The following is a 15,589-nucleotide window of genomic DNA, read 5'->3' on the forward strand; positions in this document are numbered from 1 at the left end:
CATTTTTATCATTGTCTGTTCTTTTTATGCATTAAAGGAACGCCGACTTGTGTTAAATAATATTGATATAGGCATGTTTGTTGGCATTGTGTTCCTCATAATCACAAGTAGACCCGAAAAAACTACAACAAGGGCGACGATACGAACATATATTAGTCGCCGTTGTTGTCGTTCTGGTTGGAATAGTAGTCATTATGGCGACCGTCAAACCCAAAATCACGCCAACACGAAAGAACACCACATATACATATACGAACTAGATTGGGAGCCTTCACGATAATTATGATAAATGTCAATTGTTTCGTGATATTAAGTGAACTTGTACAGTTAACATAAAGAACCATTGTTTTGCAGCAATACAAAAATAAAAGTAAAGTACTAATTGACAAATAAATTCTTTTTGTGCGTGTATTATGTTTTACAATTGACGTATCCTGTCACAATATACCTTTCCCGTACTGAGTTTGGAAAAACTCGCGTATCGTGTGTTATTCACAAAGATGGCCCATCCTTTTATAATAACATAATATATCAATCTTTATTATTTAAATGAAAATACCATTGATACATTAAATTGGGCCGTGTTGTTTTCCAAAGTCGAGCGCACTTAGGTATGAGTGATTTGAATTTTATCATCTTACTTTTCATTAAACATTGAACTAAACCTATCATTACACATGTAGTACACCACTGCATCCATATATTTTCAATGGTATGCAAGCCTAAAAATAATTTTTTAAACAATGCGATGTTTTTTTAAAACTTCTTTAAAAAATAATTTGCAACACAACACCTTTAGTAAACATGCTAGTTGAATACAGTCTTATACAAGTACGGAAAGACCCTTGCGATATACATGTAATCGATGTGGTTTATGGTCAATATCGTTCCATGACAATAACTCAAAAATGGTTTGTACCTCTTTATTACACTAAATGGGTCATTAAAACTGTTGACAATGTAATATTCGGAAGACCTAAATGGGAAGTATTTGCGGGTTTACCATAAATATGTCAATGCAATTATCATAATAAACGTTTGTTCAACGTACTTCAGTGGAAAAACACTATGTGTGATTTTAAACCACGCCATTTATATTAGACCTGAAAACAACTGTTTACAAATATTTTCAAAGACATATATATCAGGAAAGCTCTTTTTTATTGTTTTGATTAAAAACGCATTTATTAATCTGTTCTCATTCGCAAGATTGCGTATAATGACCTATTATAGGACTGTTACCAATGTCATTTTATGTAAGAAAACATTATATGTTTTGTTTTATTTAAAAACAGACAATAAATAAAGGACTATTTACATATGTATATAGCAATAATTCAGCGCAAACGAACATGTGTATAAAACTTAATCAATGCTAAAAAATCGAACAAACAAAATAAACGTGATCCATACACCTCTAACCAAAAATAGCAGACCGTTTGAGATCAACTTCTTGAGATTTGATTTCCTGTTTCGTGTCGAATATTTGATTGTCCGTGTTAAGTTCTTCTGAAACCGCGTTCAAACACGAATACATTTCACAAATACGACCACTCCAACTGGCTTTGTTTCATGGAGGCCCATTCCACGCAAACCTATCTCAACAGCACAAGGTGTGCTTTGTATCCTTTGACGAAAATCCTGCAGTTGCTTGATTAAATCCGAGTCGTAGTCCTGTGTACATTGATCGTTAAAGTTGTGTATCGTAGACGCAAAAGCGTTCAGTTGTTCCAGATATATGATATATAAATCGGTAGCCTGAAACATAGATATCGATTGTTTTATTCCGTTTTCAGATTCCGAAATTATAAAATAAGTCCTATGACAACTAAGCAGGTATAAATATCAACGGCTTATTCACAATACACACGTTAAAATCAAATATCAAGTATCATACGGATAGACATTCATGCAAAAATCTATGATGTCTTTACGTATTATACCTTGTTATCGCTTATCGATGTCTTCTCCGTTATAACCGTATCAAATGAAACAGGAAGTGTCGTCTTCTTTTCACAATGTATAGAAAGTAGTAACGAGTGTTCCGACATCTGAAATATTTATAACGAGATTGAACGCATACAATAAAATGATATCTCTAGACATTTTCAGAATATGATGTGGTATTCATTAATATATTATAATAATGACCTTTACTAAATTCTTCTTATATATAATATGATACGGGTGAATATTACATCGTTTTCAATGGCCCACTAGTCAATAAGCATATAGAAATTCGTTTATAAAAGCTACATCATATTCAATGACCCACTGGCCAATATATAAATAAAGAAATATATAAAACGGTAACTATCACCTGCTTACATATTTTGTAATAGCTTTAATATTCGAAATGAGTTCTGCTGTTCGTTCAGATATGTCCAATGCACTGTCTGTTCTGCTCACGTTGATGACGTTCGGTTGGTCGTCTACAACGTTGCACGGTGAGTTGTGTTCTGGATACGTTGGAGGTTTTGTGCCCAGTATTCTGGACGTGGGAACCCCAGTAACGAACTTGTTGTTTGGTAAAAGGACCGAACCGATGATGGCAACGAATATGTTTACTAATAATATGGATAAAAAATGTGTTCGATTAATATATCCTCAATATGTATAACCGTTATGTTTTATTTATTTGTTATTCATAATTGTCCATTATATAAATTATATCGCACATTATATACAACCTGTTAGCAAAACAAATGCATGATTCTAGGTAGTACTTTGTATGATAACCACATAGATAGATAAACATACTTTAACCCATTTATGCCTAGTGGACTCTCCCATCCTTCTAAATTGGATCAATATATTTCCAAAATTAGGGATGTCTAGTATATTTATTTCTATATTTAGAATACTTCTTACAGAAATTCCTTTAAGCAAACAGAGCAGACCCAGATGAGACGCCGCATCACGCGGCGTCTCATCTGGGTCTACGCTGTTTGCCAAGGCCTTTTTTCAGGACGCTAGGCATAAATGGGTTAATGACACAAATATTCAATACAAATGTATGTAACAAACATTAGACTACGAAGTTGTACAACATATACTTTACAGACTCCGTTTTAGACTGTTACCTTTCACAGACATGGCTCGAGTCGACTTATGACTTTTATAATTTGGTGTTTACTATTAAACTTGTACAATTGTTTTAATATATAACCTTATGCCATGGTTTCCACTTTATATACTCGTCAGTATTTTTAGTTTCGATAATGTAAGGCTTAAAAAAGATACCTACAAATTAAAGGAAACAGAAAGGTGGTTTCAATTGAAACTCCCAGTTACTAATTAGTTACACAATCAATTACTCGATAAAATGTATATAATACGCTTGTATATATACGTATTTTCGTTCGATTTCGATTATTATCATTACTACTATGTGTGTTTCTAATTGATGAAATAAACAGGAAATGAACTCAGTCCAAATTTGAAGTAAACAATGTTTTTTCATGTCAAACGACTCCAAAAGAACATTTGATAGACTTTGTCAGAATGTTTCTTTTATATTGGTGTTACTTATAGTTTTGCTATATCTCATTATTTCGTTGAATAATATATAGTTCATTACAATATAACATATGTTTAAATTACGCATACTGACAGCGTTCCATACTCCCAGTAGAAACATTGTGTAAACTAAGAAAATATATTAAAAGGTAGGACGTTTAGTTACTTTGAAAAATTATTTCATAAAAATGTCATTTGTTTCCAAAGTATTATCCAATTTAAATATGTGCAATATGCAAATACATCAAAAGATGATTCCTGAAAATACTGATACGGAATAATCATCCAGCCTACCATTATTTATTCTCTCAAATTCAGTTATTACATGTATTGAAACACAACTTAACTCGAGTTATACTCGTATGTTGTTACTTCTTTCTACTTTATGCCTTCACTGTTCAGAAGAACTTGGGGCATCTCTCTTTTCGACATGGCTACCACTTTTTTCTCGGACAGGGGATTGCAATCCGTTTGCAATCGGGTGTGGGATTTTGTGACACTTTCTAATTAAATTAGAAGCTATTAAATTATATAATTGTTATGAAATAGAATTGTTCGTTCAATAAACTATTTATAACATATCAGATGCAATTAAAAACAGTCATTCTATTTGAAAAAATAAAGAACCAAAAAAAGAATGATTAAGTCAATGTTTGTTGAAAAAGTTAACTATTGGACTTCGTCTTTATATTCAATCAGGAAAAGCTGCTGTTTTACATGAAGGAACAGCTGTGAAACAGATAAATTCTTTCGACTGTGAAAAATGAAGGTTTTGGGCACTAGTTGATCATATAATCGGCAATCAGGAATGAAATATTGAACCGTTTTAGGTTGAACTTAAGATCAGCTTGGGTCATGTTTAATCCCTAGTTTGAATAAACGCCCGTTCTCTGTTCAGTGGCCCGATTGTAATTGATATATTATATACAAAACTCGTTTGGTCATATTCAGAACATTGCATTACATACAAAGTGTTTACAAAGAAACTGTAAACTCTTGGGTTTTATAGCATGGTATCATATACATTAGTAAAAAGTACACAAAATGAACAGAAATGTTCATTAATTTACAAACAAGAAGTCGAGGTCGAACATGTAAAACATCTACTCTAGTTTTTTTAAAGTTACCTCTCAACATCGTTGCCATTTTGCATTTTTGACTCTTATTTTTAAAATGTATATTGATCATTTAACTTTTTGAATAGCGTTTGTCATGTCTTATATACATACAAATAATTACAAGTTATTTCAACTCGAGGAAACTGAAAGGGAGCTCCTGGTGAAACTACCGGCTAATTAATGCCGTTTCACAACTTTAATACGCAAGCCATGAACACTGTCGATTCCCCGATACCCTTGTACTATTTTCTATATTATATACTCTATTAGTTTCGTGTTTCGATTGCAGTTACTTTTAATGTGATCCATCGGAAAGTAAAATTAAATTGTAATGTCTGATATGTAAGGGAAATATATAAAAGTCATACCTTTGAATATAAGTATTTATTAAAACAAAAAATATTTTTATTCATCGAACTTTACAGTTTCCTAGCATTCATTTTCTAGTATTCAATTCTAACGCCTTATGTATAGTTGGCATCGGATGGAAATAATAATTGTAGGTTACGATTATTGTTATTAAGATTTATTTTTGTCCAAGACAGGGATTTACATTTTTCCTCATTTTAATGAATCTTCGTTATAAATAAAACGTAACTAACGTTTACGTTCTTTTAATATATACATCTATTAAGCTTTGCCTTAGAAACCTGCATGTTCTTTTAAATGAGTTACTTTCGGAAGTGGTTCTTCAGTCTACAATCCTGTCCCGCATTTTTTGTCATCCTGCCTTTATACAGAGGCTAGTTTTAAATCACGGATCATAGATTGTTGTGCTCTGATACTTATAATGATTTATTTAAATATTTAATCTCGTCGCGAAATCTTTAAAAAAAAGACTTTCCCATCGGGTTTGGTTCGTGATTCAAACGTATGTACTAAGTTCCTCGCAATGACATCTACTCGTCTTTCATGAATAAGGTTGCTTTACATGTTTTAAACGCACTTGTATTCTTATTATGTGTTCTCGTTTTGTATTAGAATTTGTATTAGAAGATGAGCACAAAATAAAATTGAGATGAACCAATCACAGCCGTTAGGATTATGATTTCGAAAAAATAACTTAACAATGCAGATTAAGATTTTTAATAAGACCTACTTACACTGTCAGAAAATCTCGATATGCCGTTGGTACGATATCACGCAGGTTTGGCTTATATTTTGTAAACATGCACTTGTTGAATTCCCAGCAAATACTCGTTTGTTGTTTTAATAGAGTAAAAATAAAGGCATATCATAGCTGCTAAACTAGAATACATTAAGAGGAATGTTGTCAGAGGCGTTTGCTTTCATGCAAAGCACATATCGAGTAAAAATGAATGAACCACTGCATGAGTATTCAAGCAATTTTATTACGAAAATAGAAGTATATAAACAAAAACAAAATAAGTGTAAATAAACATTCATCAAAACATTAATTTTATCATGTAAAAGGAGTATGTTTAATACGCTATTTAAAAGGGCCTTGCCATATTTTATTTCTCACTAAGGTTGCCAAGGAAAGCCCATTTTATTCCTCACTAAGGTTGCCAAGAAAAGTCCATTGTATTCCTCACTGAGGTTGCCAACAATACTACCTCACATTATGAAATAATCAGAAACACAAGGAGTAAATCAGGGCGAACTATTACGCATTATTTACCATTCAAGCTGTTATTCGTATCAATTAATAAAATGAAGAATTTTTCATTTGAAGCGTTGTAGCATTTGCATATAAACAACAAAGGCAGTAAAACAACAACGCAAATCTGAGTATTTTCCTGAAAATGAATCAATGCAAATGCAATAAGTTTGTAAAAACATTGGTATAACATAAATATTTATTAAATAATAAATAGTAGTGAATATAAAGGATACTTCAATGAATAATAAAAAAAAACACTAATTCTAGTATGAAGTATAATAGCGATGCACGTATATGAAAAACTACATGTCTTGTCCTAATGCAAACAAATCATGGTTAATAACAGTAAATATCTTATATTTGTTGACAAGCAGTTTACAAATTTCAACAGTTTTTCTCAAATCCGCTTGATATATCAACGGGGTTTCGCAGGAATGTATCGGAAAAGCCCAGTCTTGAAGAGGTATTGGCATGTTCAACGCTTTCATCCCGATTTCAACCTGGCACGCAAAGCTCAAAATATTTCTTTCTATTTTCCATAGAAACGGTTTTAATTCGGCAAAATAACCGGGCAAAGTATCTAAATCACCTAGAATGTTTCTGAAACAATTCGATGCAACTCTCGATATGTTGTATGCCAAATCAAGTTCTCCTAAAATCTAAGCAAACATGAAATTATATAAACATATTCAAAAAAGGAAGCTACGTGGACAAACATATTTTTAAAAAGCGTCGCATGTCACACTATGAAACTGTACTTATAAAATATTATTACAAGAATGGGTCCAGCAGGGCGTAGTAGCTGTGATAATAGTGCAAAGGTGTCATCTGATCTCGCAGTTGCGCACGAGAAAATTTCCCCGTGTATCTGCAATGAACGCAATATACATGTTCGCTGTACGATGGACAATGAACAATTATTGATAACATACACTTTTCACTCACAGTATGAAAACGTTTTTGAATAATGATTTAAAAGCCAATAAACACTCAAAATCAACGGATACTTCGTACAATATTTAAAAAAAATAAAGAGTTAACACATACAAAATCAATGTTCCTTATAGCAATAACCAAAATTTCAACGCTGCCCGACGCCAGTCTCGCGTTCGCTCGTAAATGTTCGGATATTATGGCGGGAAATTAACATGGAATATATTGTCGCACAGCAATGAAAACGAGCATTTTCTATCTCGTCAAATCTATCTTACCATACCACAACTAGCGTTAAAATTTTGGCAATGGCTATAAGGAACACTGATTTTTTGTGGGTTATTTTTATTTTACGAAACATTTTGCGAAATATTCGTTGAATTCAAGTATTTATGTTTCTTTAATCAAAATATTGATTTGCATAATTCTTTTCCTGTCGGTAATATATTTAATTGTGTGAACCAAGTGACCATGTCAACTACAAGAATATTAAGGTTTGTACTCACAAGTTCTATGGAATTATTGATCTCATGTATTATTCCCTCCGTTTGACGAACAAGATCCGATAATACGATGCGCATGTCCGTTGTTAACACTGGACTATCGTCCGATCTGACATTGCACGCAGATGACATCGAAGAGTAAAGAACAAATCCAGATGAAAATATTGTTTGCAGCAGGAGCATCGATGTCAGTAAATTAACGCTAGCAACTGAAAATCAGTTTAAAAAACACATACCGATCAAGAGAGCGTAAATTTAACGTGTATTGTAATTGAAGACCAAGTTACTTCAAATTTTGCTTATAAAGCTAGCAATCTTAAAGTATATTAACCAAACCGTACTTGTACAGTTATCAGCAGGCAACATATTGACCATGATTTATTACTTGCAATTATTTTGTGATTTCTTTGTTCATTTCATTGTAATATTATTTTGTCCTTTAAATGCATCAAATAACCGATGTGTTGTTTTGTATTGGTGATATGATCTTTCGACCCGGTCATACCCGGGATACCATCATGATAACATTTCTGATCTAAACGTTACCATCAACTTTCCCATTTCAATAATGTTTCTTATGAAATAACGCCAATGATATAAGAAATATTTATGTTATAAACCATCATCGTTCAATGAAACTATAACTTTACTTTATTCTATATTAGACCCCATTCTTAAGTACTGTTGAAACACACTGCAAAGAGCTTTAAAGATGGACCTAATCAAAGGCAACAGGTATTCTAACCTTGTTTCATGAAAAGCATGTTAGATGCTTGTCGTTTATTTCTTAGACTGATACCATTTCAAACTATCTTCGAACATATAGGTAAAAACAGGTGTGGGAAATCCATTCCAATGACAAATAAGATACATTTTGATGATACCTGGTATTTTTACTTAGATAAGTTGTGTTATGTAGTCATGACCTCAAATGGATTGGAATCTTCTGTTCTTTCATTAATACAATGCTGACTGATTTGATCACATTACCGCAATTTTGTGATTACTTACAGGATACAACTATGCTTTCTGACGCGACTCTATGTCTATTGGCCGAAGAGCAGTATCATTTGATAAACGCAAAAACCCGGCGTGTACGTTTCGTTTGTTCTTCGCGGATAACTCAAGTTTCGGATAGTCATTTTCATGCAAATGATACTTCTTAACTTTATCATGACAAAAAGCAAATATTTGTTAGAAAATCGGAGCATTTTATGTATTCTGGTTTGCTTTTCAATACTTTGAACAAGTCATTTATTTAATAGTATTTACCATATACGGCAGTTATATACTACTGAATACCAGCGTGTGCACTCGCTATTAAAAGACACTTGAATCAAGTCAAGCAATCACGATCCATGAAACATAAAGATGGCCCATGCAAACGCATTGCTGCTCTCAAGGGACCAAATTGGGGGACCCATATACAATGACAGTTGCCTGTATATAACAGTTTCATATTGACCACTAAAGGCTTCCAATATCGATTAACTGTCGTTGGAAAACATCCGCTAGTTTACGAGATTTTCTATATACATCATTTATATTACATATTATATCAAAGATTTCTTGTAGTATTGTTATTATGGATATAATGAAAGTTTTATCATCATTTCACAGTCTTCATCATATGGTCGTTTTAATCAATTAACGGAAGTGCTGAACCAAAGGGTAATACTGAGGTGATAAAGGGCGAGTGCACTTAAGGACGCGATAACCAGTCCATTATGATTGCGATCACTTTACTTTTGGGCGACTTCCTTGATGGTTTCAAGAGTATGACGATTTCATCAACGTTGTACATTTACGTTACTAAAACGTATCAGTCTTAAAAACTTTTGTCCACGTTCATTAAAAATCTTTGATGCATTTTTATATCTTAAATTGGTCTGTTTTCACGAAGCTAATAAGAAAAAATCTAAAGAAATTCTTAAACTAATAACAATTACTTATACATCGTTATGTAGTTTTAATTAACCTAATGTAATAATATTAACAGTTTTACAGTGTTTTATGTTTTGTCTGCGTAAACGAAAATCGTCGTTATTTACAAGATGGGTAAAAGTTTCAACCAAACAAAATGTGTAAATATTTGAGCTTTTGGCAAGATGTAGCAAGATTAAATCAACAACAATATATATGAGAAAGTCAAATCCTACTTGTTATATGATTTCTTAATATTTTTATCCCTGTTCATTGCTTATGTTTTCAATAATTACTACGCAACAGATCGAAGTTGCTCTAAACTCAAAGTAAAACTTTAAATGCATATACACACAATTCTGAATCGTTCATATATGTTGTTGTTGTTTTTTTATATAAAATATGAAAAGTGATTGAAAATATGCAATCAACATAAACGTGCGTTTCTTTAAAGAAATTCGTTGAATGAAGATCTCGCATGTGTTTGGGTATGTAATTCATCGTCCTTTTTCTCATTGTCTGTTCTTTTTAGGTAATAAAGCAACGCCAACTTATGTTAAATGATATTGATATCGGAATGTTGGCATTGTGTTTTTCGTGTTAGATGATAATATTGCACATATTTAGATTATTCCGTTTTCAACGCATGCGAATTAGTTTTATCAAGCTTTGCTAATCCCTACAACCTATGTTTGTATCTTTGTAGTGTTACTATTATTTCTTACATATACAACTTGTGTTTTCATCATTCTAGACATAATACTTCAAATTCTAAGCCTCCGTAACATTAGTATAACTGAATAATCACATGTATACACCAACAAAAACGACAACAAGGGCGTCGATACGAAAATATATTAGTCGCCGTTGTTGTCGTTCTGGTTGGCATATTGGTCATTATTGCGAACTTCAAACCCGACATCACGCCAACACGAAAGAACAACAAATATACGTACTAGATTGGGAGCCTACACGATAAGTGTGATACATTTCAATTGTTCCGTGATATTAAGTGTACTTGTGCAGTAAACATAAAGAATCATTGTTTTGCAGCACTAAAAAAATAAAAGTAAAGTACCAAATGACAAATAAATTCTTTTTTTCGTGTATTATGTTTTACAATAGACGTATCCCGTCGCAATATACCTTTCCCGTACTGAGTTTGGAAAACCCCGCTTATCGTGTGTTATTAACAAAGATGGCCCATCCTGTTATAATAACATTATATATCAATCTTTATTATTTAAATGAAAATACCATTGATACATTAAATTGGTCCGTGTTGTTTTCCGAATTCGAGCGCAATTAGGTATAAGTCATTTCAATTGTATCATTTTACTTTTCATTCGACATATAATTTGTACAAAAGTATTGAGTTTATTTCGAACTGCATACGTTTCTAAACCTATTATTACACATGAAGTACACAGCTAAATCTACATATTAGCAATGGTAGGCAAGCCTATAAATAATTATTTAAACAATGCGATGTTCTTTTTTTAACTTCTTAAAAACATTTACAACACAACAATTTAAACATGCTAGTTGAATACAGTCTTATAAAAATCGGAAAGACCCTCGTGATATACATGTTATCGATGTGGTTTATGGTCAATATCGTTCCACGACAATAAGTCAATCATTGTTTGTACCTCTTTATTACAATAAATCGGTCATTAAAAATGTTGACAATGTAATGTTCGGAAGACCTAAATGGGCAGTATTTGGGGGTTTACCAAACATAAGTCAATGAAATCATAATAAACGTTTGTTCAACGTACTTCACTCGAAAAACACTATGTGTGATTTTAAACCACGCCATTAATATTAGAGCTGAAAACAACTGTTTACAAATATTTTCAAAGACATATATCAGGAAAGCTTTATTTTTATTGTTGTTGATTAGAAACGTATTTATTAATATTTTCTTATTCGCAAGATTGCGTATAATGACCTATTAAAGAACTGTTACAAATGTTATTTTATGTAAAAAAAAAACATTATAATTTTAGTTTTATTTTAAAACAGATAATAAATAAAGGGCTATGTACATATGTATATGGCAATAATGCAGCAAAAAAGAACATGGGTATTAAACTTATTCAATGCTTAAGAATCAAACAAACAAAATAAACGTGATCCATACACCTCTAACCAATAATAGCAGACCGTTTGAGATCAACTTCTTGAGATTTGATTTCCTGTTTCATGTCGAATAGTTGATTGTCCGTGTTAAGTTTTTCTGAAACCGCGTTCAAAAACGAATAAATTTCACAAATACGACCACTCCAACTTTGGCAATCGCTGTCAGTAATATTTTCTACGGGGTATGCACCGGGGTTTCTTTCATGGAGGCCCATTCCACGCAAACCTATCTCAACAGTACAAGCTGTGCTTTGTATGCTTTGACGAAAATCCTGCAGTTGCTTGAATAAATCCGAGTCGTAATCCTGTGAACATTGATCGTTAAAGTTGTGTATCGTAGACGCAAAAGCGTTCAGTTGTTCCAGATATAGGATATATAATTCGGTAGCCTGAAACATAGATATCGATTGTTTCATTCCGTTTTCAGATTCCGAAATTATAAAATAAGTCCTATGACAACTAAGCAGGTATAAATATCAACGACTTACACAAAATAAACTCGTGAAAATCAAATCTCAATTAATAAGTATCATATGGATAGACAACCAAAATCTATGATGTCTTTACGTTTCATACCTTGTTATCGCTTATCGATGCCCTCTCCGATATAGCCGTATCAAATGCACCAGGAAGCGTCGTCTTCTTTTCACAAAGTACAGAGAGTACTTTCGAGTGTTCCGACATCTGAAATTTTCATAACACGATTGAACGCATACAACAGAATGATATCTCTATATATTTTCAGAATATGATGTGATATTCACTTATATATTATAATAATGACCTTTACTAAATTCTATATAAATATAATATGATACAGGTGAATATTACATCGTTTCCAATGGTACACTAGTCAATAAGCATATGGAAATTCGTGTATAAAACTACATCATATTCAATTACCCACTGAATAATATATAAATAAAGAAATATATAAAACGGTCACTATATCCTACTTACGTATTTTGTAATAGCTTTAATATTCGAGATGAGTTCTGCTGTTCGTTCAGATATGTCCAATGAACTGTCTGTCCTGCTCTCGTTGATGACGTTAGGTTGGTCGTCTACAACGTTGCATGGTGAGTTGTGTTCTGGATACGTTGGAGATTTTGTGCCCAGTATTATTGACGTGGGAAACCCAGCTACGAACTTGTTGTTTGGTAAAAGGACCGAACCGATGATGGCAGCGAATATGTTTACTAATAATATGGATAAAAATGTGTTCGATTAACATCTCCTCAATATGTATAACCGTTATGTTTCATTTATTTGTTATTCACAATTGTCCATTATATAAATTATATCGCACATTATATACAACCTGTTCGCAAAACAAATGCATGATTCTAGGTAGTACTTTGTATGATAACCACATAGATAGATAAACATATTTTACTGATACAAAATATTATATATGTAACAAACATTAGACTACGAAGTTGTACAACATCTACTATACAGACTCCGTTTTAAACTGTTACCTTTCACAGACATGGCTTAAGTCGACTTATGACTTTTGATAATTTGGTGTTAACTATTAAAATTGTACAATTGTTTTAATGTGTATATATACTGATGCCATGGTTTTCCCTTTATATACTCGTCAGTATTTTTAGTTTCAATAATCTTAAGACTTAAAAAAATATACCTACAAATGAAAGGAAACAGAAAGGTGGTTTCAATCGAAACTTCCAGTTACTAATTAGTTACACAATCAATTAGTATAGTCGATAACATGCATATGATGCGCTTGTACATATACGTATTTTCTTTCGATTTCGAGTATTGTCATTACTTCTACGTGTGCTTCTAATTTATGAACAGTAAATGAACTCAGTCCAAATCAGAAGTAAACAATGTTTGTTCATGTCAAACGGCTACCGAAGAACATTTGATAGACTTTGTCAGAATGTTTCTTTTATAATGTTGTTACTTATATTTTTGCTATATCTCATGATTTCGTTAAATAATATATATAGGTCATTACGTAAACTGTATAACATATGTTTATATTACGCATACTAACAGCGTTCCATATTCCCAGTAGAAACGTTGTGTAAACTATGAAAATATATTAAAAAGTAGGATGCTTAGTAACTATGAAAACTTATTTCATAAAAATGTCATTTGTTTCCAAAGTATTATCCAATTTAAATATGTGCAATGTGCAAATACATCAAAATAGGATTTCTGAAAATACTGATATTCTATAACGGAATAATCACCCAGCCTACCATTATTTATTCTCTCAAATGCAGTTTTTACTTGTATTGACACACAACTTAACTCAAGCTATACTCATACGTTGTTACTTCTGTCTCCATTATGCCTTCACTGTTCAGAAGAACTTGGGGCATCTCTCTTTTCGACATGGCTACCACGTTTTCTCGGACAGGGGATTGCATTCCGTGTGTCATCGGGTGTGGGATTTTGTGACACTTTCTAATTAAATTAGAAGCTATTAAATTATATAATCGTAATGAAATAGAATTGTTCGTTCAATAAATTATTTATGACATATCAGGTGCAATATAGTACAGTCATTCTATTTGAAAAAAAAATAAAGAACCAAACAATAAATGATTAAGTCAATTTTTGTTCAAAATGTTAACCATTGGACTTCGTCTGTATATTTAATGAGGAAAAGCTGTTGTTTTAAATGGAGAAACAGCTGTGAAACAGGTAGATTCTTTCGGCTGTGAAAAAATGAAGATTTGGGGCGTTAGTTGATTATATAATCGGCAATCTGGAATGAAATATTGTACCGTTTTAGGTTGACCTTAAGATCAGCTTTGGTCATTTATAATCCCTGGTTTAAATAAAAGCTTGTTCACTGTTCAGTGGCCAGATTGTAGGTTGAAGTCATGGCCGTGGACTTCGATATCCCTGAAAATGAACCTTTTCGGGTTTCGACATTTTTGTACGAAAAATTTTCGGAGATTACCCAGCGCCACTGCCATTTAACTTAAGAACCTCTCATGCTATATATCACAATGAGATAATGGCGCGATTGTGTTATGTACGTCCATAGTTTGTGCCTCAGTGGCTGTTTTTTATAATAAGTCTGAAATATATTTTCTGCCTCTGTATTGCATGTCTATATGACTGACTCTATCAATATGTACCGATTTTCGGAAACTATATATATAAATCATTAAATTGCAGTTTAATTACACATATAAGATTGTGAGTATATTGCTGCTTGACATTGATTTAGAGTTTTGTTATTTTCTATCAATTATCTTCTTCATTTCATATGATTTGAAACCCATTGTTATTTTTACAGCCATTAATTCTACTTAAATGGTTTAAGGCTAAATGTGCCACTGACTGTTTCACATTTATGCGGTCTTGATTTTGAAATGATGGTACATGCATTCGTACCACATGTTCCATCGACTAAAGTAATCACTGTAGCAGGGTCTTGTCGGAGATTGTTCTTGAAACTTTGAATTTCCATGTTGGTAATTATATTAACCAAAATAGTGTCGGCGTGTTGCCAGTTGATTTACCGCATTCAAGAAAATTACCTTTTGCTTATAGGCATTGTAAGTTATCAATTTCAGTGAGATATTCAATGTATATGATGTGTTGATTCTTCAAAGTCGTTGAGTATTGTTTAAATTTATTGTTGTATTAATTATTGTGGGTATTGTTATATATCTATAACACTGTTGCGTGTCACTTACCAACATTTTGAAAAGGTGTTGAAAGCTAGATTGCTATTTAAAGCGTTTTACATTAATCACGATAACTGATTTGCATATTGTTATATAATGATATTTTTTCTTAATTTATATTTAGAAATAGCTAAGTATCAGAAT

At 32.2% G+C, this 15,589-nt stretch overlaps 2 protein-coding genes across 9 annotated transcripts in view; both read right to left on the reverse strand.

Moving 5' to 3' along the window:
* LOC127851335 (E3 ubiquitin-protein ligase RNF213-like) overlaps positions 1-15,589 on the reverse strand; it is a 173,717-nt gene that overhangs the window by 120,277 nt on the left and 37,851 nt on the right. The window lies entirely within an intron of this gene.
* Positions 1,076-13,318, reverse strand: LOC127851339 (uncharacterized). Of its 2 annotated transcripts, none has more exons than XM_052385065.1 (4): positions 13,247-13,318; positions 12,726-12,964; positions 12,342-12,449; positions 1,076-1,758 (listed from the first exon to the last, which is right to left on the reverse strand). In XM_052385065.1, the coding sequence occupies exons 1-4, from the start codon at positions 13,257-13,259 to the stop codon at positions 1,522-1,524; spliced, it is 597 nt and encodes a 198-aa protein (XP_052241025.1). In that variant the 5' UTR covers positions 13,260-13,318; the 3' UTR covers positions 1,076-1,521. The 2 variants fall into 2 exon arrangements, with proteins under 2 accessions (XP_052241025.1, XP_052241024.1); XM_052385064.1 differs by lacking the exon at positions 1,076-1,758 and adding an exon at positions 11,263-12,154.

The sequence above is a fragment of the Dreissena polymorpha genome, chromosome 11 (assembly GCF_020536995.1).
Source record: "Dreissena polymorpha isolate Duluth1 chromosome 11, UMN_Dpol_1.0, whole genome shotgun sequence".
NCBI lineage: Eukaryota > Metazoa > Mollusca > Bivalvia > Myida > Dreissenidae > Dreissena > Dreissena polymorpha.